General features: G+C 41.9%; 1 protein-coding gene across 1 annotated transcript in view; it reads right to left on the bottom strand.

The window, feature by feature from the left end:
- The window catches only part of TESC (tescalcin), a 54,440-nt gene that overhangs the window by 12,983 nt on the left and 19,303 nt on the right, over positions 1-22,154 (bottom strand). The window contains exons 2-3 of the mRNA XM_072142606.1: positions 3,843-3,912; positions 6-86 (exon numbers count right to left, since the gene is read on the bottom strand). Coding sequence (XP_071998707.1) covers positions 6-86; positions 3,843-3,912 — 151 coding nt within the window. The remainder of the gene's footprint in view (positions 1-5; positions 87-3,842; positions 3,913-22,154) is intronic.

The raw sequence follows: 22,154 nt of genomic DNA, 5'->3' as shown, positions 1-22,154 counted from the left end.
CTTACCTTCTGTCAAAAAAAGCATTTTTTATTTTATCTCTAATGGGATTCTGTGTCAGGTCTGAAACTTTTTCAAAGTCTCTTTTACTAGAAAAAAAGATAGAAAACAAAAAATATGAAGCTAGCTAAACAGGTTACATATCTAGACATGCATGCATCTTTTGCATAATCTATAGTGATACATATAATAAAATAACTTTTATGTCTCATTGTTTTCAATCTATAAACAATCCCGGGGCATAGTCATAGTCATACTTTTTGCTATCTCTCCCTTACTCCCTGCCAACAGGGATTTGTTTGTAGTCTGGTACCATTAAGATATGCATTGATACTGTAGATAACAGATGGAAACTGAGATACTCTTCTAAAGTCTTCTGAATCAGTATTCTTTGACTACTATAGTTTAGTACTTAGTAAGCGCTGGTGTATTCTGTATTCTTGTATTTTTGACCTTTTGCTTGTCCTCAGACTATTTGTTTGTCAAGTGATTTTGTACTGTATTTGTGCTCTTAGCTTTTACCCATATCTGGCAACTATCCCTCTCTGTTTTTAATGTCTTGCCTTTATCTCAGTGTTTTCAACTTTGCTGCAGGAAGGGAATGGCGACTAGTTGTCCCTACACTGCCTTGGGCAGTGGTGGCGAACCTATGGCACGGGTGCCAGAGGTGGCACTCAGAGCCCTCTCTATGGGCACCTGCGCCATAACCCCAGGACAGACAGAACTCAAGGTCTCTTGCAGTCCCAGACAGCCCAGGACCCTAGAAGGAAGCTACAATGATAATCCAAACTTCTTCTCCTTATTTCTACTGTATTGGTGTCCTCAGGTGCCTATACAATTTCAACATGTGACAGAGCAGGGAGTAAAAAGTTACTGCTTAAAATGTTGCATCGGCACTTTGCGAAAAATATGTGGGTTTTAGTTGTAGTTTGGACACTCAGCGTCGAAAAGGTTTTTCTCAAGGTCACAGCTCTTTTAATCTGCTGATCTTGGACCCCAACCAAATATAGAGAAATATAACACAACAGCAGTGAATTACCACTGTTATCTGGTATCCAGATTGCCAGTGGTGCTGTGACCTGCTGGCGATTGTACTCATGACACAGTTCTCCTAATAATCTAAAATATTGCCCATAGTGCTAAATTATCCATATGATATTCCACTTTTAGATAGGTTACAATCATCCATGCAAATAAACAGTTCAGTTCTCACTATGACACATGGTTACATCTTTGCTATTACAGCTTTTTTTTACCGACATTTGATCATTGGATCAAATAGATGAAGATCTTATAAAGGAAGCAGAAAGTATACCTGTGATATTACTGTGAAACTTTGTTTTAATTTTAGCCCCAATGGATGCAGCACTGACTGTAACTGTATCTCTTATCCAGAGTTACAGAGACATATTATAAGCCATAAAGCCAGGAAGGATCCTTCACTTATAAGTTACTTTATAGTTTATAAACTTGTAAACTCCTGCCCTTATACCCGAGAATGTCAGAAAAATTGGTGTAACAAAAATTCCAAGAATGATAACTATACAGATCAAAGCCTATTGCCAACCAGTACATCCTACCATGACCTTGATACATGAAAGCCTTCAATGAATACAGTTACAATGCTGCTATTCATACTTCTGACTTGAGTTTTCATTTCTAAAGAATTCAACACATAACATTTTCCTATGACTTCTATATACAGACAAAAGTGCAATAGTGGCCTCCTGTTATTCCATCCTTTCATGTGTCCCTACAAAAAATAGTATTAATGCAAAGAAATACTAATAATAAATTTAACCTTAAAGGGGTTGTCTGAGACCCTATGAAAAATAGGCCTTCCGGAAGCTGTTCACAGCGCAGCTTCCAGGCCCCTGTAAACAAACCCTCTGAGGTAAGTACAAGTTTATATTTTTAAGCAGTGTGTAGCCTCTTAATACGGTGGCAAGCTTAGTTATGGGAGTGAATAGGTTACTTTATGCAGCGTGAAATCAGTATTAGCAGGATGTCAGAACAAACTGTTAATTAGTGAACCAAGGGAACAGGAACATGATTGAAATAATTAACAATCTAATGAAGATCAGTCCAATCTTTCCTGATAAGATGTAATTTGTTACACATATGGATGTGACAAAATAGTGAGTCTGGGTATATTGTGGTCCTATCATAGGCATTCGTAAGAAATACAAAACACATTGGGGGAGATGTATTAATATGTCAGTCTATAGTCCAGTGCAGAGTAGTACTAGACAGATCTCTTCTGCGTCAGATTTATTACTGTGTCTGATGCCGGATGATTAATCTGGTGCAGTATAAGCCTGGTGAGTTGTACTTTGCATCTCCTAGTAGTTTGCTGCAGCACCAATAGCGGATCTTCATATCGGCGGTATTGGCGGGTGCCCAGGGCCTCCGGCTTTCCAGGGGCCCATGTCTGCCCATACCTGGGCCCTATATGAAGATCGCTGTGGCTTCAGGTTAAAAAAAAATGCTATACTTACCTTCTCCCCGCAGTTCCTTCTTCTCCTCTTCCAGCCTGTGCGCATCACTATGACGTGTTGGGGTCACGGCCATGTGACGTCTGCATGCTGGACACTAGTCATGGAAACAGCCCAGGGCCCATGGGAGACTTTATTTAATTCTCTGTCCCAGATACATCTCCTTTTTCGTAGGAGTCGGAAAACAGCCTAAAATTGGTCTAAACCCTACCGTCAATCAGTTTTCTGGCATAGACAGATTGATAAATCTCCTCCATTGTAGTGTAATTTACTAAATAATACATATTTCAACTGATTATGTAACCGATATTAAAGGTCACATGGGGAATATTCACATGCTCCCATTAATGACTATTAGACCTCATGTAAAGGAATAAAACCCTGTGGTTGCATCACTATGATCCCTGGTGATGTCAATTATCACATGCAGAAAAAGCGTGATGTCACAGCAATTTTCCTAAAACCCACTAATCACAGCTACTTGGCTTTTTAAAAAAAAAACAGCTGAGATGTCACATCAACCTAAGCCTGACTGCACACAACACATGTGCATATCCCCGGCTGCAAACAGCGGAACCATCGGTGGGTGACGTCTGTCTAGTAGAAAACAATGTCCAAGATGCAAACATGGCAGGAATATGACCGGTTCTGACTTTTGCAGCTTGGGCAATGGGCTCACAAGTGGGGAAGCCACATCTGTGTACATGAGGCCACAGATATGAGTTTGTCCTTGTGCTATCTGTTTATGTTTGTGTGCAGGAGGGCTATAACTCGCTGCAACATATTGAGGGGTCACATTGACTTTTCTAACTGCAATACATAGAAAGTGTTGTATTTAGAGGAAAAAAAGGAGCAAATATCTCCCTATAAGCGTTAGAGGATGTCTATAATCCACAATGGAGACTATTTAACCATGACAAATTGGCCACCATTAAATAAGAATTTTCCACAAAGTATACAGCTCTGTGAGATGGCGTGTTATAGATCTTGCCACGATTTGTATTGAGAATACAAGTCTTTAAGCCTCCATATGAAATGTGAGACACAAGGAAGTACAGTCTTGGCACATAGATTTCTGAGCACTGTAATGTGAATATGTGTTGTATTTTGTAAAGTTACACAACCTCATAAAAACTTTAAACTTAAATTATATAAAAGCTAAGCAATAATATTTTACAGATAAGGACTATTATACCTTGCCTATATATTTTTTTTTATGTTTTTAACTTTTTATAGATAACAAATTGTACAAACAAGTTGTGAAATGTTAATATTACAACATTTTCCCCAGAAAGGGAAGGAACAGTAAAGATAAATTGCTAGTACATGGGACGGGTCAGAGACACATACCTGAGAACTGGCTTATCACCTGTCAGGTAGATGAAGCGCTTGTGTAGATGCTCAATTTGCTCTGCAGTGACTACGAAGACAAAAGATGAATGGTTACATTTACCACAATCAGACCCCGTGTGTCGCAATGTTACAGTTTCCAATATCAGCCATAGGAGATGCTCAGCAGGGAATAATAACGGTAATGACAATGCTGGCAAACTGCCTGACTATAATAGAATTTTCTCATCTTTCTTGGCCAAGGCCCAAAAGAAGTCCCTAGAGCAGACCTCAAGTGTTCAAATCTGTTTAAAAAAAACTCACTTACGGTATGTCTATTATTTAAGAACAGAAAAAAGTAAAAAAAAATGCTAATCATTTCAGCTACAGTATCTGAAAATAGCATAAAATGCTGAAGACGTTCTCTGCTATAAACAATTCCTCCTTGTCTGTTGAAAGAAAAAGATTCCCTGTTGGGATCTCCAGCCATGAGCTGTAATACTGGGCAATCCTTGGAGGAAATGTTCATATTCACTGCAGCAGTTTAAATCACGCATTGCACATTGCCAATTACAGAAAATCTACCACCAAAATCCATAATGATAAACCAGGGACACTTACTCATAGAACCAGACACTGTGTCTGTGATAATCTTCTTATATTTGTTAAAATAGCCTCCTTCCTTCTAAAATCAACTTTTAAAATTATACTAATGAGCCTGAAGGGCTCTAGTGGTTGTTTCCACAGACCCTCAGTGATGTCTTTTCACTGGTTGTTACAATGAGCAGAGCAGGTCTCCCCTCCCCCTGCACTTCCTGCTGCTACTAGATAACAAAGCAAGAGGGAGCGCGGAGAGTAAGACCCGCTCTGCACATTGTAACAGCCTATGAATCTACAGCACTGAAGGGCTCTGGTGACATCCCCCAGAGCTCCTCAGCTTCATTAGCAGAATTCTAAAAGTTGAGTTTAGAAGGAAGGAGGCCTATAAGAAGACTACTACAGTCACAGTGCCTGGATCTACAGGTAAGTGTCTCTGGATTTGGATAGTAGATTTACTTTAAAGCCAATGACTTATTGCAGGGCTTGTCAGATCCTACAGATGGCTATGAAGATCCTGAATAGTGGGCACCACTCTATTAAGTCAGAAGGTTATTATATTGGGTTTTGACTTCGGGTGGTTTCACATTGGCTTTTTTTCACATCAGTGATTTTTTCATTGAAACCATTTTGGCTTATGTACACATACAAATTGTTTTTCTATTTCTGATTTCAGTGATTATTCACTGATGCTCTACTGACCCATTCTTTTCAATGGGCTTTTTCACACTTCAGTTTTTTGACCGATCAGTGGTCAGTTTAGAACCTGTTCTTTTTTGTGTTCACTGACAACAGTGGATCAGAGGATCGTCCGACGGCCCGCCTCCCGATTCGTGAAAGCCAGCATGAATGCAACACAATCTGATCACGTGCGTCACAATCCCCGGCACGATCCCTGAAAACCCTTAGTAAATAAGCCAATGAGTCCAAAGTGGAGTCTCCTACAAGGTTAAGGTTCATTCACATTGCTGTCTGCAGTGTACATCCCGTACATGCGGCCGCAAATCTGCGGCCACATATACGTCCCCATAGACGGCAATGGCGGCACGGCGGCGGTACAGTGCCGAACATGTGTGGCACCGTTCCGCACACCAGGAAAAGATAGAACATGCTCTATCTTTTGCCTGGTGTGCGGCCGTGCGCCAATATTTCCTATGGAGGGAGGAGGGGTCACCTCCTCCTCTTCTCCAGCACACGGCGGTATGCTCGCACGGCGGGCATACCGAGTGTGAATGCAGCCTTACACTGCTTTTATTGTGAGTATTCCAGAATAAAATACATCACCATGCGTAAAAATGCTACTTATTCTGTGGAAATTTGGATCCTATTATGATGATTACGACAATTAGAGAAACAACAATAGGCAGCATTACGGTTTTCTAAGCTCTGGAATAAAAGGTCAACCACAGGGAACCAGGTACAGTAACATGGTCAAGACACTGAAAACATGTGGCACAATTTCTGAAAGTCAGTGACCAAAATCTCATTCAAGAATTAAGTGGAAAATTGGGTTGTTGTCACCTTGTTCACACAGTAGCATATACAGGGAGTCCCCGGGTTACATACAAGATAGGGTCTGTAGGTTTGTTCTTAAGTTTAGTTTGTATGTAAGTCGGAACTGTATATTTTATCATTGTAATCCCAGCCAGAACTTTTTTGGTCTCTGTGACAATTGGATTTTAAAAATGTTGGGTTGTCATAAGAATCAGGATTAACACTAAAGCTTCATTACAGACACCTGTTATAACTGTTACAGCTGATCATTGTAGCCTAGGACTAAAGTACAATAAATTACCAACATCCAGAGGTCTGTTTGTAACTAGGGGTCGTATGTAAGTCGAGTGTTCTTAAGTAGGGGACCGCCTGTATTAACATAACATAAAAGCTTTAACAACCTGTATCTTAAACAACTCAGGGATTGGATTTACTGGTGACTTTTCAAACATCCCAGATATAGGTCACCTACACGGTAAAAACTATTTCATATTCTGTATTCTATCCGCATTCTGACACTCATTCAACTTCACATGAAAAGGATCACAATAAAAGCAGGAACAAAGTGACTAGATACTCCTGGCATATTGAGGTCACCATTTTTAGAAGCTCACCCTATGTTAAATGTTGTAGTTATTTGGCACAGTACGACTCCAGTTAAGGGCAGATGATGCTGAATAAAATCTATAGATTCTGCGGGTTTTGGAGAATAACGGATAAGGAGTAACAGAACAGGTATCTGTTCACACATTCACAGCTTGGTAAGTAAATGGTGTGCAGCTGTAGTATACTATAAGGTTCTAATTTATTACTTACCCAGGCCCACAACTTGTAGGAAGTAAACCCACACAGGAGCAATAAAACATTTAGATATGGTGAGACCTGAAAGAACCATAGAAGACTACTCTCACTTTATTCACTGGTAAAGCTATATGAGTGTATCTACTACCTTATCCTGTTTATTGGAATTTATCCAATAAGGGTAATAAGCGTATTTGCCCCTTAAGTCTATTAAATGAATACAGATCTCAGCTGATATAAAGGAAGTTATATTCGACAGTGACAACATTATGGAAAGATCCTGGGTATGTGGATCTTATCTGGGGAGGACATAAGGTTTTAAGGCGCAAGGCAAAGATGCTAAAATGTATTAATCCCTCAAGGGATATAAAAAAGGTCATAACATTGCAAGGACATGCAACTTCTATTTTAGGTCTGTGCTCTGACATGCACTTACCAGTGGTCTTTAAAGTGACCCTCTCTAACCCATGTCTTGTCTAAGAGACATGACAAGTCGGATAAAGTTGATAAACCCTACTACGGTATATGTTATTCCGGATCTTCAAGCTGCAGAATAGTCTAGAACAAACTTGAAAGAGGATTTCTAGCACTGCTGATTGGATAAACCATTGGTTAACCCTAGAGAAATCCACCTCATGCACTCTTACATCTGTATGAGCGATACCCTGGTTTCCAAGGGCAATATCAACATAGATATGTATAATGAAAAAGAGGTATAAAGTATCTGCAAAATGATCATGTAGATCACTGCACGTAATACTTCACATAGATCATGCAGGTCATGTAATTCCAGGGATTGGAGCAGAAACACAACATGTAAATCCTGTTTTACTGCAAAAACAGGAACCCAATGCCGCCCTAACAACATAGCTACACTATGCTATCAAATTGCAAACAACAAACTATGCTAAAGATTTTAAAGAATGGTGATGGATTGTTGAAGAAATCTATAATTTCTTGATAATATATTTATTATGTTTCATCTATATCAGATCGGTGAGGGTTTGTCTTCTGTAATTCCCAATGCTGACAGCAAGAGCTGCACTGATGGGAAATTATCTCACCAAGTCATCTGAACGTCTTGTAACTTCTTTGTCGTTCGGTTACATGTGACATGATTTACAGCTGATATAATATACTGCTTTACTGCATTGTGACGGTTTTATCTACTGCATAAAACAAATATAAAAACATCAGCCTTAAATTTAAAAGCCAAAGTCAAAAATTCTTCAGATTTGTTGAGAACAAATACCACTGAGGTGATGCAGAAAACTGACTTTAACATGTAGTGTCACGGCGAAGACGCCGCCGCCTCGTCACGTGACGTGGGGTGCAACTGTACGGGTTAATTTAGCCTACTCAAACTTGCGCTCACCTTTCACTCAGGACACAAATTGAGCATAAATCACACCTCATACAGCTCCAGCACCAGCACCAGACCCGCTGCCACCACTTATTGCATTTATACCGGGACCAATAAGTATCCCACTCTACATCAACTCTTGCTCTCAAGCAGTCACCTTGTCACACTCAGCACCTTAGTAGTAACACAGCTAACCACACTTCACAAGGCTATGAGTTCGCAGAGCATACAGGGACCAAAATTAAAGTGAAAAGCTTTAATTACAAAAAGTTGATCAGTGCATAAAAAGATATTAAAAACAAAAGAATTACAAAATTAAATGACACACAACACGGCAAAACAGTTATAAAATAAAAAGGGAGAAAAATAACAGAAACTTACAACTTAAAGTAAATCCTGATCCCTGGAGGTGGGAGAAATAAGGGACACACTCAGCTTGTCAAGCAGCCCCCAAAATGTGAACGCCAATTCCTGGATTCCATATTGTTTTATATCTTTACAGTTTGGTTCAGATTTCAGAACCTCCCATTCATTAGTTAGTCCAGAGGGTCATTCACAATTGGGCAAAGTGTTAATGAGGGGGGAGAGTCCAGGAATATTTAAACAGTTCTTTGTTTCCAAATTCCTAGATGCAGGGGTGGGGGTAGGTGCAGGGGAGAGGTGACCAAATGGCTTTTGAGGTCACCAGAGAACATTCTGCAGGTCAGAGTTTATCAGGTTGTAAGGATCTCCAGGATGTTGTAAATGAGGCCTGGACGCTTCAATGGATGCCATATATTTCTACAAAGTTTGTAATTGCCCAATAGTTCAACAAATCTTACACATTCAAGAATAATATTTCCTTGACACCTCCCTTTTTTTGATTGTGCCTAGGAGATTGGCTCACTTGCCATCTTCTTGGCGCACTTCTACCTCTGGCTCTCCCTGGCGAGAGAGGCCGTCTGCATTCCCATGCTCACTACCTTTCTTGTGTTGAATTGTGAAATCATATTGCTGCAAGACCAGGCTCCATCTGAGCAGTTTCCCATTGTCCCCAGCCACCCTATTAAGCCAGCTAAGTGGATTATGATCTGTGATCACAGTGAAGTTACGCCCATACAGATATGGCTGCAGTTTTTGCAGAGCCCACACAATTGCCAGACACTCTTTTTCAATTGTGGCATATGCAACCTCCCGGGGCAACAGTTTCCTACTTAGGTAAAGGATTGGGTGCTCTTCTCCTTTCGGGTTTACCTGACTAAGGACTGCACCTAGTCCGTATGTGCTGGCGTCAGTTTGTACCAAAAATCTGCGGGTGAAATCTGGGGCCTGGAGAACAGGTGAACTGGCCAATACAGCTTTCAAGGCTGAAAATGATTCCTCACACTGATTGGTCCATGCAACAATTTGGGGAAGTTTTTTCTTGGTTAAGTCTGTCAAGGCTTTAGCCAGCGCACTGTAGTTTGGCACAAATTTCCTATAATAGCCGGCTGTCCCTAGGAAAGACATGACTTGTTTCTTAGTTCTAGGGGTGGGCCATGTGGTTATGGCATCTACTTTCCCCTGTTCAGGCCGTAGCACCCCACCTCCGACACAGTGTCCCAGATATTGCACTTCTGACATTGCTATCTGACATTTCTCCGGTTTGACAGTCAAACCTGCCCTTTTGAGTCTTTCCAGCACCTGTGTCAGATGTTGCAGGTGTTCCCCCCAGGAGTTGCTGAAAATGGCTATGTCATCAAGGTATGCAACTGCAAAGCTATCCAGTCCCTCCAGGAGTTGGTTGACCAACCTTTGGAAGGTGGCAGGGGCATTTTTCATACCAAATGGCATGACCAAAAATTCATACAGCCCAAAGGGAGTTATGAAGGCAGACCTTTCCTGAGCGTCCTTTGTCATAGGGATTTGCCAGTACCCCCTACTTAGATCCATAATGGTAAGGTAGGAAGCACTAGCCAGCTGATCTAATAACTCATCTATTCTTGGCATGGGGTAAGCATCAAATGTGGTAATTAGGTTTAGCTTCCTGTAATCCACACAGAACCGTGTGGTTCTGTCCTTCTTTGGCACAAGGACTACAGGGGAGGCCCATGCACTCTGAGATTTTTGTATCACGCTCAGGGCCAACATCTCTTCTATTTGATCCTTCATATTAGATTTGACCTCAGTTGAAACCCGATAAGCAGATTGCCTTATTGGCAGGTGATTGCCAGTGTCCACCCTGTGAATAGCTAAATGAGTTCTCCCAGGCTTCTGGGTGAAGGTATCTGTGAAGGCATTGAGTACCTCCCTGAGCTCACACTTCTGAGTATGGGAGAGTTGGGGGTTGAATTGTGCAGTCTCAAGGGACCATTTGCTTTGTGGCTCAGACACAAGGTCTAATAGGGGATCCCCCTCTCCCTCCTCTGGCAAACTGCAAACAGGCATCACACAAGCTCCCCTGTCATGATGTGCTTTTAACATGTTAACATGAAAAACCTTTTGGCGTTTATTTGCCTCATCAAGGGCCACAACATAGTTAACATCATTTAATCGTTTGCATATAGTATAGGGGCCCTCCCATGCAGCCTGTAGTTTGTTTTGCAACATGGGAACCAGCACCCAGACCTTCTGACCTTCTTCATATATCCTCTGTCTGGCATTGCGGTCATACCAAAGTTTCTGATTGGTCTGGGTTATGGACATATTTTCATGCACTAAGTTACTCAAGGTCTGCATCTTCTCCCTGAGTCTCAGTACATATTCTACAACAGAGACTCCTTGTGTCCCTACGTTACCTTCCCAAGTGTCCTTAATCAGATCAAGAGGCCCCCTTACTCTTCTCCCATAAATAAGCTCAAATGGGGAGAAACCGGTGGATGCTTGTGGTACTTCCCGGTAAGCAAACAAGAGATGGGGAAGGTACCGCTCCCAGTCTCTCCCTACAGTCTCAATGAGCATTTTAAGCATTTGTTTCAGGGTCCCATTAAAACGTTCACACAAACCATTAGTCTGAGGGTGATAGGGGGTGGCTACCAAATGTTCTACCTGCATTTTCTTACAGAGGCTTTGCATCAAATTAGACATGAACTGTGTACCTTGATCAGTCAACATTTCCCTGGGAAACCCAACACGAGAGAAAACAGTCAATAATGCATCTGCTACCTTATCTGCACGTATGGAAGACAGGGCTACAGCTTCTGGGTATCTAGTGGCATAGTCCACTACTGTAAGAATAAATTTCTTTCCTGAGCTGCTAGGTATTTTAAGGGGTCCAATGATATCTACAGCCACCCGCTGGAAAGGCTCATCGATTACTGGTAGAGGAATCAGTGGAGCCTTATGAATATTCCCAGTTTTTCCCACCCTTTGGCAAACTGTGCAAGACCGACAGTAATTAGCAATGTCAGTGCCCATCTTGGGCCAATAAAAATTGTGCGTCAAGCGAGCTTTGGTTTTTTGTATCCCTAGGTGCCCAGCTAGAGGGATTTCATGGGCAACCTTCAGCAATCTTTCTCTGAACTTATAGGGAACAACTAGGCGTTTCTCACAATCCCAGAATTTTTGTTTATCAGTGGGAATACCCTCCATATAGAGCTTTCCTTCTTCCCAGAACACCCGTTCTTTGTCAGACTCAGTATGAGGTTTACCTACAAGAAGTTTTAACTTCTCCAAGGTAGTATCTGTCTGCAGTGCCTGCATAAAGCTCTGACTATCAATATGGAAGTCAAGGCCTGATGCAAGCGCTGGACCAGAGCTAGAGGCTTGATTCTCTGGGTGTACTAGCTGAACCCCAGGCAGAAGGTTACACGATTCATCCTCTTCTACTGTGGACACCACAGTTTGAGGATTAAATTCGCTTTGACTGCGAGTCACAGCTGCAACATATGAAGTTTCCCCAGCATCCCCTACAGGCAAGTCTAGTATAGCAGTTGGAGGGGGATCTGAGTTTAGCCCTCCCTTCACATCATTACTTTTCTCAAATTCATTACAATCTACTTGAGGAGAGCAGTGTTCCTCAATTGTTATCAAGGGGTTAGTAGGAACATATTGAGATACCATTCTGCCAAGGTCAGTGCCTAATAACACATTAGTTGGAATAGTGTTGGATACGCCCACAGTCCTCAAACCCCTTCCTGCCCCCCAGTCTAGATACACATGGGCCATTGGTACAGCAGGGCTAGCTCCCCCAACCCCTATTACAGACAATGTTTTTCCTGGAATAATGTCATTTGAGTCCACCATTTCTGGACGTACAAGGGTCACTTCTGCTCCAGTGTCCCTTAATCCAACAGTGACCCTATTGCCCACGGTAACAGACTGAAGATTATCATTGTTTTTCCCCACTGTCCCAGCCACAAATAAAACAGAGGGTGATGATCCAGACAGTGTTCTGGGAGTATTCTTCTTGTTGGGACATGCAACACTGAGATGTCCCACTTGGTTACAGGTGAAACATTTGCGATTGTCAATAACAGTTTTAGTCCCTGGAGCACCAGAAAAAGGTCGCCCTGGTGGTTGGTTTGCAGAAAAAGGGGAATTCCCCACCGGCTTACCTCCATTCCAGCTGTTTGCAACAGCCTTTCGGGGTTCTGACATCCTGTTGGCAGCATAGGTGTCCGCAATCTGCGCAGCTTCATCCGCAGTTTTAGGCTCCCTGTCACAAACAAACTGTCGTACATCCACAGGACAAATGTGCAGAAATTGATCTTTTATCATGAGATCCTCCAGGTCCTCACGGCTGTTGACAGAAAGTCCTCGGGTCCACTGTAGAAAGGTAGTCCGTAAGTTGCCTACTGTATCAGCGTAGCTGTCAGTTGGTCCCCGCTTTACGCTCCGGAACTTCTTGCGGTACACCTCTGGAGTTAGGTTGTACTTTTTAATCAAAGCAGCTTTTATAGCATCATAGTCCTCATCAAGCTCAAGAGGAAGGTCAGCAAATACTTCCAGGGCTTTGCCTCTTAACCCTGGGCTTAAATACTGTGCCCACTGCTCACGGGGCAGATGGTATTGTCTGCAGGTCTTCTCAAAAGACCGCAGAAAGATGTCCAAGTCCCCATCCTTGTCCAATACTGGAAAACGTTCTTGACGAGGTCTCTTGGGGTCTACATCTTGGGATTGGGGTTGCACAGAATTGATACCCCTTTCAATACGCGCCATTTCCAGCCTGAATTCTCTATCAGCCTGGCGCTCACGCTCTGCAGCCCCTCTCTCTTTCTCTCGCTCTGCAGCCGCTCTCTCCTTCTCTTGCTCTGCGGCCGCTCTCTCCTCTCGTGCTGCAGCTGCTCTCTCCTCTCGTGCTGCAGCTGCTCTCTCCTTCTCTCGCTCTGCGGCCGCCTGATTGAACTGAAGGATAAGCTGCAGGCGCAGGCTAGGATCACAGTCACCTAGCTGCTGTAGGGCCATTTGTAAGGATAAATCCATGCCTTCCTGAGGGCTCCTGCTGTGGGTAGCCTCAGGGGAAACTCTTCCAGGATTAATGTCCATATCTTGGCTCCCTTGAGCCGTGCCAGATCCTTGTTCTGCATCTTGCTCCATCAAAGCACAAACCAGCAGCTCTTTGGACTTGTCAGCCGGGTCGATACCTCTCTGCTCACAGAGGTGGACTAGAGCCTCCTTGCTCTGTCTCTTGTAGATGGTTGCCATCACTGAGTGCAACCTTTGCCAAATAAAAGATAGAAAAGAAAAATGGGGTAGGGGAACTGTTTGCACGTGTGTCTTAGAACAGCACTGATTTGGTCCGTGTAAAACTAGGGTACTCCTCGCAAGGATTCCACTAGTCCTTAAGTGCAGGGGTTAGTTACTTAATCCCAACACTTAATGCTCTGACAAAAATGAATTTATCCCACCGCTGCCACCAATTTGTCACAGCGAAGACGCCGCCGCCTCGTCACGTGACGTGGGGTGCAACTGTACGGGTTAATTTAGCCTACTCAAACTTGCGCTCACCTTTCACTCAGGACACAAATTGAGCATAAATCACACCTCATACAGCTCCAGCACCAGCACCAGACCCGCTGCCACCACTTATTGCATTTATACCGGGACCAATAAGTATCCCACTCTACATCAACTCTTGCTCTCAAGCAGTCACCTTGTCACACTCAGCACCTTAGTAGTAACACAGCTAACCACACTTCACAAGGCTATGAGTTCGCAGAGCATACAGGGACCAAAATTAAAGTGAAAAGCTTTAATTACAAAAAGTTGATCAGTGCATAAAAAGATATTAAAAACAAAAGAATTACAAAATTAAATGACACACAACACGGCAAAACAGTTATAAAATAAAAAGGGAGAAAAATAACAGAAACTTACAACTTAAAGTAAATCCTGATCCCTGGAGGTGGGAGAAATAAGGGACACACTCAGCTTGTCAAGCAGCCCCCAAAATGTGAACGCCAATTCCTGGATTCCATATTGTTTTATATCTTTACAGTTTGGTTCAGATTTCAGAACCTCCCATTCATTAGTTAGTCCAGAGGGTCATTCACAATTGGGCAAAGTGTTAATGAGGGGGGAGAGTCCAGGAATATTTAAACAGTTCTTTGTTTCCAAATTCCTAGATGCAGGGGTGGGGGTAGGTGCAGGGGAGAGGTGACCAAATGGCTTTTGAGGTCACCAGAGAACATTCTGCAGGTCAGAGTTTATCAGGTTGTAAGGATCTCCAGGATGTTGTAAATGAGGCCTGGACGCTTCAATGGATGCCATATATTTCTACAAAGTTTGTAATTGCCCAATAGTTCAACAAATCTTACACATTCAAGAATAATATTTCCTTGACATGTAGACATTAAAACTCATGAATAAAGATGGTCCAGAGCTCAGGTGTTAGAATAATAGCAACAAAACGTCAGGATTTATGCCTGGAGGCTAGAAGTCTTCTGATATTAACCACAGTCAATGATCATGTTCTTATATTACCTTCTCATAATGTAATGTTGCCTCTAGAATTGTTAATGTCAATTGTTTGCTATCTTATTAATAATTTATCCTACTTTAGGTTCCATTCACATCATGTTGTATTGACATGTTAGGATCACAGGGTATACGCTAAAAGTCTCCATAGACATATATTGGCAGGAAGAGGCGTCTTTTTGCCTCCATCTGCACAGTATATTTAAAATTATATCATTATATCAAATTTAGCAGGAAGCACAGAATTAAAAAGTCCCATGCTGCTCCCTTCTGCTGAAGGATGTGTACACTAAGAAAGGGCCAAAATAGCCTGTGGCCATCCTCATAGTAGAAAGCAGTACCGATCCAGCTATCGTTGATCCGTAAAAATTGATTACATCCTGTGCCTTTGCCGAGCATACAATGAGGGAGGTCACCAGTAATGTAACTCCATACAAAGACTGTTACATCACTGGGGAAACACCCTGTACATAGGCGGCAGCCAATCTCTGGCTGCTGCAAACGGTGACTCCTCCTATTGCTTTCAGGAGGGAGGAGCCGAACCAGACAATGTATCCCACTATATGAGCACACCGTGGGATACAGCCAGCCTTCTGTTTTAAGGATACAAAGGGCATCCGTTTGACATACCTTTACAATGGAGGACAACAATGAGAAATAAACATAGTTTTTACATTCTATTATACATTCTGCCTTTTGAAACTAATTATGCTTAACTTGTTCAGAAATAGGAGAGGCTGATAAAAGGGTTTATCCATCTGCTTCATTTATGACATATCCACAGGATATCTGTCTGACCACTTGTGGCCATACACATAAGGCCAGTGGCACACGACCGTGGTCAGCCCATGAATCATGTACCATGTGATGGATCAATGCTCTAACACCTAGATCTATTGGCCAACTACGTTAGCAGTATTGCCAGCCTATAACTTGTCTGGGGGTTTAGGCAAGTTGTTAGTTCATTTCACTAATACAGGAGTGTTGCTTTAAAGGAAATCTAGCATTTGGTTTGATGCATTAGGATCATATCTTGGTTAATCCCGGAGTTGTTTTTCTGAAAAATCAGTTATAGCATTCAGGACCATGGGAAAGGTGGGTCAGGCTGGCTGCCTACATAAATAAACACATTACACACGGAGCTTTTCATTAGACATGGAGGTTAGTCAAGACATGACTAATCAACCTGAGCTGGATTACGCGTACACAGCAGCTCGGGGATGCTGCAGCAATTGATTATTCTGCCTCCAGGTACAACTCACAGACTACATCATCCTGTGAAGCCGTGAATAACGAATGTGCTAGGAAAAGCACTGAACTAACCACAGAAGCTTCATTATCATAATGTTATAATTGTTTTATCAGCTAAACCACTTAGCGCAGGGATTAACCATGAAATGATCCGGCATCAGTGTAGCTACAGTCTCAAGGTATATTTACTTCATAATGCATCAAATCAAATGGTAGGTTTCCTTTCACCTTTAAAGAAAATCTAGTGGTATTCACCATTAACACTGCTGGGTAGCTCTGAGCAGGGTAAATGTTATTTTGTACATTATTTTATGAAAAAATTACTTTAATATTTATTTTAAAAAAAGGTTTAACCCAGGGGTCCCCAAACTACGCTTCTATCCGGCCCCCGTCGCTCGGGCAGGGGCCTCCGTTCATCCGCACTGGAAGCTCCTGCCCGTCACTGTATAGTGCTCAATGTGACCGGAAACGGTATGAAGCTGTATGAAGACGTCAGCACGCGGCAGTGCACCCTTTCTTGCCTGGCCGTGGCAGGAGACTGAGGTGAGTAAAAGGTTTTTATTTAAAAATAAACGGCAGATCTTGGCGGCTGGGGGCCCAATATATGACATAATTAATTATGGGGGCACTATAGGAAATATTTAATTATGAGGGGCAGGATGGGAAATTATTAATGGTGGAGGGGCAGCTTAGGAAATAATTAATGGTGGGGGGCAGCATAGGAAATAATTAATTATGAGGGGCAGCATACGAAATAATTAATGGTGGGGGGAAGCATAGGAAATAATTAATGGTCGGGGGGCATAGCAAATAATTAACTATGAGAAGCAGTCTAATAATTAATGGTTGGTGGACAACATAGGAGATAATTATGAGGGGCAGCATAGGAAATAATTAATGGTGGGGGCAGCATAGGAAATAATTAATGGTGGGGGACAACATAGGAGATAATTATGAGGGGCAGCATAGGAAATAATTAATGGTGGGGGCAGCATATGAAATAATTAATGGTGGGGGCAGCATAGGAAATAATTAATGGTGGGGGGCAGCATAGGAAATAATTAATGGTCGGAGGGCATAGCAAATAATTAATTATGAGAGGCAGTCTAATAATTAATGGGGCAGAGGGCAGCACATTTCATAATTAATTGAGGGGGGGTCCCAGTATATTTAATAATTAATTGACCCGATTAATTAATTAATTGGGACAATATATAAAATAGTTCACAAGGGGTTGCAGTATATTAAATAATAAATTGAGGGGAGGGGCCCAGTGTATTACGAATGCGGTCACATGCACGCTATTTATTTTTAAACTTTAGTCCAACCCTCCAATGGTTTGAGAGGGACAGTGAACGGCTCACTATGTAATAAGTTTGGGGACCCCTGGTTTAACCTCATTTTCATATTTCTTTCTGGTAGGTGTAATTATAGCTCTCCATTACAACTAAAGGATTTGCTTTAAAGTAGATGCAGAGATGGACTTTTCTGAACTTTCAATATGAAAGTGGTGCTCATAGTAAGATCACAATCCTGCATTACATCAATGCACATATGACTATGGTTATAATCATGAATGGTTTATACAGAAATGGTGTTTTTATCTTTGTAAAATATACTTTATTCAAAACCCCAGCTCTTACCTATGGTGTTTCATGGGGTTAGGGATAAGTCTCTCATGACTGCTCATGTAAGGTTTATCCTGAACAATACAGACATTTGGATATATGACAGGACTGCCATTTACAGAAAGTACAATTATGGCTTATAAATAGCAAAGTTATTAGAGATCACATGCTATGAGGACTTGTGCACAACAATGGGATGCTGATGGTAAGGGCCAATAATTACACAATACCACATGCCTCTGGCTGTTTCATGAGAAAAGTCATGCATTCTAACAGAAGGAAATGTATTCAATGTGTAATAATACAGTCACACACCAAAAAGAACTAGCACGCAATACTACACACTGTATACACTCACCGGCCACTTTATTAGGTACACCATGCTAGTAACGGGTTGGACCCCCTTTTGCCTTCAGAACTGCCTCAATTCTTTGTGGCATAGATTCAACAAGGTGCTGGAAGCATTCCTCAGAGATTTTGGTCCATATTGACATGATGGCATCACACAGTTGCCGCAGATTTGTCGGCTGCACATCCATGATGCGAATCTCCCGTTCCACCACATCCCAAAGATGCTCTATTGGATTGAGATCTGGTGACTGTGGAGGCCATTTGAGTACAGTGAACTCATTGTCATGTTCAAGAAACCAGTCTGAGATGATTCCAGCTTTATGACATGGCGCATTATCCTGCTGAAAGTAGCCATCAGATGTTGGGTACATTGTGGTCATATATAGGGATGGACATGGTCAGCAACAATACTCAGGTAGGCTGTGGCATTGTACCGATGCTCAATTGGTACCAAGGGGCCCAAAGAGTGCCAAGAAAATATTCCCCACACCATGACACCACCACAACCAGCCTGAACCGTTGATACAAGGCAGGATGGATCCATGCTTTCATGTTGTTGACGCCAAATTCTGACCCTACCATCCGAATGTTGCAGCAGAAATCGAGACTCATCAGACCAGGCTACGTTTTTCCAATAATCTACTGTCCAATTTCGATGAGCTTGTGCAAATTGTAGCCTCAGTTTCCTGTTCTTAGCTGAAAAGAGTGGCACCCGGTGTGGTCTTCTGCTGCTGTAGCCCATCTGCCTCAAAGTTTGACGTACTGTGCGTTCAGAGATGCTCTTCTGCTTACCTTGGATGTAACGGGTGGCGATTTGAGTCACTGTTGCCTTTCTATCAGCTCGAACCAGTCTGCCCATTCTCCTCTGACCTCTGGCATCAACAAGGCATTTCCGCCCACAGAACTGCCGCTGACTGGATGTTTTTTCTTTTTCAGACCATTCTCTGTAAACCCTAGAGATGATTGTGCTTGAAAATCCCAGTAGATCAGCAGTTTCTGAAATACTCAGACCAGCCTTTCTGGCACCAACAACCATGCCACGTTCAAAGGCACTCAAATCACCTTTCTTCCCCATACTGATGCTCGGTTTGAAATGCAGGAGATTGTCTTGACCATGTCTACATGCCTAAATGCACTGAGTTGCCGCCATGTGATTGGCTGATTAGAAATTAAGTGTTAACGAGCAGTTAGACAGGTGTACCTAATAAAGTGGCCGGTGAGTGTAGATTACTAATGACATAGGCAAGTTATTAGTCTCACACCTCACAGCTAATCCATTGTATTTTTTAAATGTGTGTTTTGTGCATTCAGCGTTATAGTGTCTTAGATTATTTATTATCAACCACTACTGTCATCGACCAGCTTAGATAGCATCAGGCTACAGTGAACTGATTGAATATTCTTACTTCTCTTTCTCACAGTAGGACTGTATATAATAAAGGGAGATCATAATAAATCCTCACTGGACTCCTAGGAGACAGTGAGGGCCATTTCACATTATTTTTGCACCTAAAAAACAGCTCTATTGACTTTAATGGGAAATACGGATGACTATATGAGCACCGTATTTCTCTCCGCATTGGAGCTGGCTGTCAGACCGCAATGTTAAAAAACAGTACATGTATTTTTTTTACATTTTTGCGGTATGGTCTCTACGTAGAAGTCTACCCATTTTTTGCAGATACGGCTCATTTACGGTGGCATAGGGGTAGTATACGGGACACACACAAAAAATGCCACAAAACTAGACCAATAAATGTATGTGGTCTTGTGCATGAGGCTTTCCACCAGGAGTGTTTATGGGGAGGCTGGAGGGTCCTCTGTACCTCATATCAGTACAGGGGGTTATACAGGTCCTCCACACCCACATATCATTAATGGGGGTCATACAGGGTGATCTGCACCAACATATCAGGACAGGAAAGACATACTGGGTCATGTGGACCTGCATATCGTTACAGGGGGTCATTAAGGGTCATCTGCACCTATATTACAGTACATAGTACAGAGGGTCATACAGAGACCTCTTCACCCACATATCCATGCACTTTTTTATTAGACATGAACAAACAAACATCCGACTGCTTGTTCATAATACCCTCCAGTGCTGATGTATGCACATTGTCATGTTGCTGCACTTTTCTGAACTTTCAATATAAAAGTGTTGCTCTTAGATCACAATCCTGAATTACATCAGTGCACGTATTTCTATGGTTATATTTATGAATGGTTAATATAGAAATTGTGTTTTTATCTTGCTCCCAAGGTTATACTTGTTAATGGTTTAATACCAAAAATAATCGAAGAGACTTGTGACACGTTCACTTTTAGAAAACCTCACAGGTAAGTGACATTAAGCAAAGGGGGAGGACACTTCTAGCCATGCACATTCCTATTCTTGTGTTCATGTACAGATTTTAGCCTTGGAAGGGTGGATCCCCAATCCATTCTGCACTACGTGACCCCATGAATACTTGCTACTTCAATAAAACTCTATCAAAGTTTACTTTTATCTTAACGTACATTCCTTTTTAATACAAGCTTTAGATTCAACCCTCTTATCATTAATTCCTATCATAAGCCAAACTCTAGCTCATGAGTAAAGGTAAAGATTAAATATACATATTATATCTAATCACCAATGGGTTGGGGAAGAATTTTTTTCCTTTTAAAGGCAATCTAACATCAGAATCGAGAATGATAAACCAGGCTGACTCACTCTGTCACCAGGGACACCACTTATAAACCAGAAAATGTACATTATAGGTTATGCTTCTTTTTATGGTTTACGCACATGTGTTTATCAATGTCCAACACTACCTTTATCCTGAAAAATATAGTTATATCCGTGGACGGTAACCAGTGAGGGGACGGAGTTTCAGGGAACAGTATTCAAACATTAATATAACTCCTGCCTCCTTACCAGCCTGGAGCTGCAACCGGCACTGCCTCCTTGTTCTTGGTCTCCTCCCCATCCTCCCGTGATCTTGTCTCAAAACTTGCGCATGCGCAGTGTGTGTTTCTTACTTTTTATCTCCACTTCTTCTCAATCCTCACTGGGAGCCCTCCCAGCTTTGGGTCAGATGCAGTACCTCACCCTCCTCTTGCCTGTAAGCTGGTTGATTTTGGTTAGACACACATTTTCTAGGCGCCTAGCTCAGATCCCCCCTTTTTTCCAGTTTCTGCATCCCAATTATTTACAAATTCTCACATTTTGCATTGGGTTACGAGTATGTGAGGTTTTCACATGGTGTTATAATGATACATGAAAAAAAATACATGTCTCCGATGTCTGTTACCCTGTAGTCTATTTTAGGCTATGCTCACTATGCAGCATGATGCCATATTCTTTCTAGCACATGTGACAAAACTGCTAAATGATTCACCAAATAGTCCTGAAAATTGCTGGCAACATGGAAAGAGATGGTCTGCAGACTGAAGGCAGCTTCCATAGAGTATGGTGGCAAAAAAGAAAATAGACAAAAATCAGTGATAGAATATAAAACCAGTCTCCTCTGCACTAGCTTACACAGCGCAGGCAATGTGATAATTGGTAGTCATAGATTAGTAGGGTGACAAAGTATCATAGTATAAATGAATCTAAAACATAGGGAGAGCTGCTGCAGGACGCCTGATGACCATTGTCAGGACGAGACAACGGACATGTTGCAATTGGGATCGGGTTGAAAAAATACTCAGGCTTTTGTCGCGCTGCTCTGGTTCAGTAAAACGTTTATTTTGATAGTGGTGGACAACGCGTTTCGGAGGTGAACTACCTCCTTCGTCAGGTCCAAAGGTACAAGGTCTACGGCATAAGAATAATGCAATATACATACAGTAAAAACCAATTCTTTACAAATAATAGATAATTTAAAATGAATAAATAATAAATCAATAAATAAATATCTGTTTATTATTAGAAAGTGACTATTAATGCTGCAGAATTCATATATATAGCCTTAATTTCAATCA

This window comes from Engystomops pustulosus, chromosome 1, assembly GCF_040894005.1.
Source record: "Engystomops pustulosus chromosome 1, aEngPut4.maternal, whole genome shotgun sequence".
Classification (NCBI taxonomy): domain Eukaryota; kingdom Metazoa; phylum Chordata; class Amphibia; order Anura; family Leptodactylidae; genus Engystomops; species Engystomops pustulosus.
Note: the sequence above shows the minus strand (reverse complement) of the source record. Positions and strands in the feature narration are given on the sequence as shown.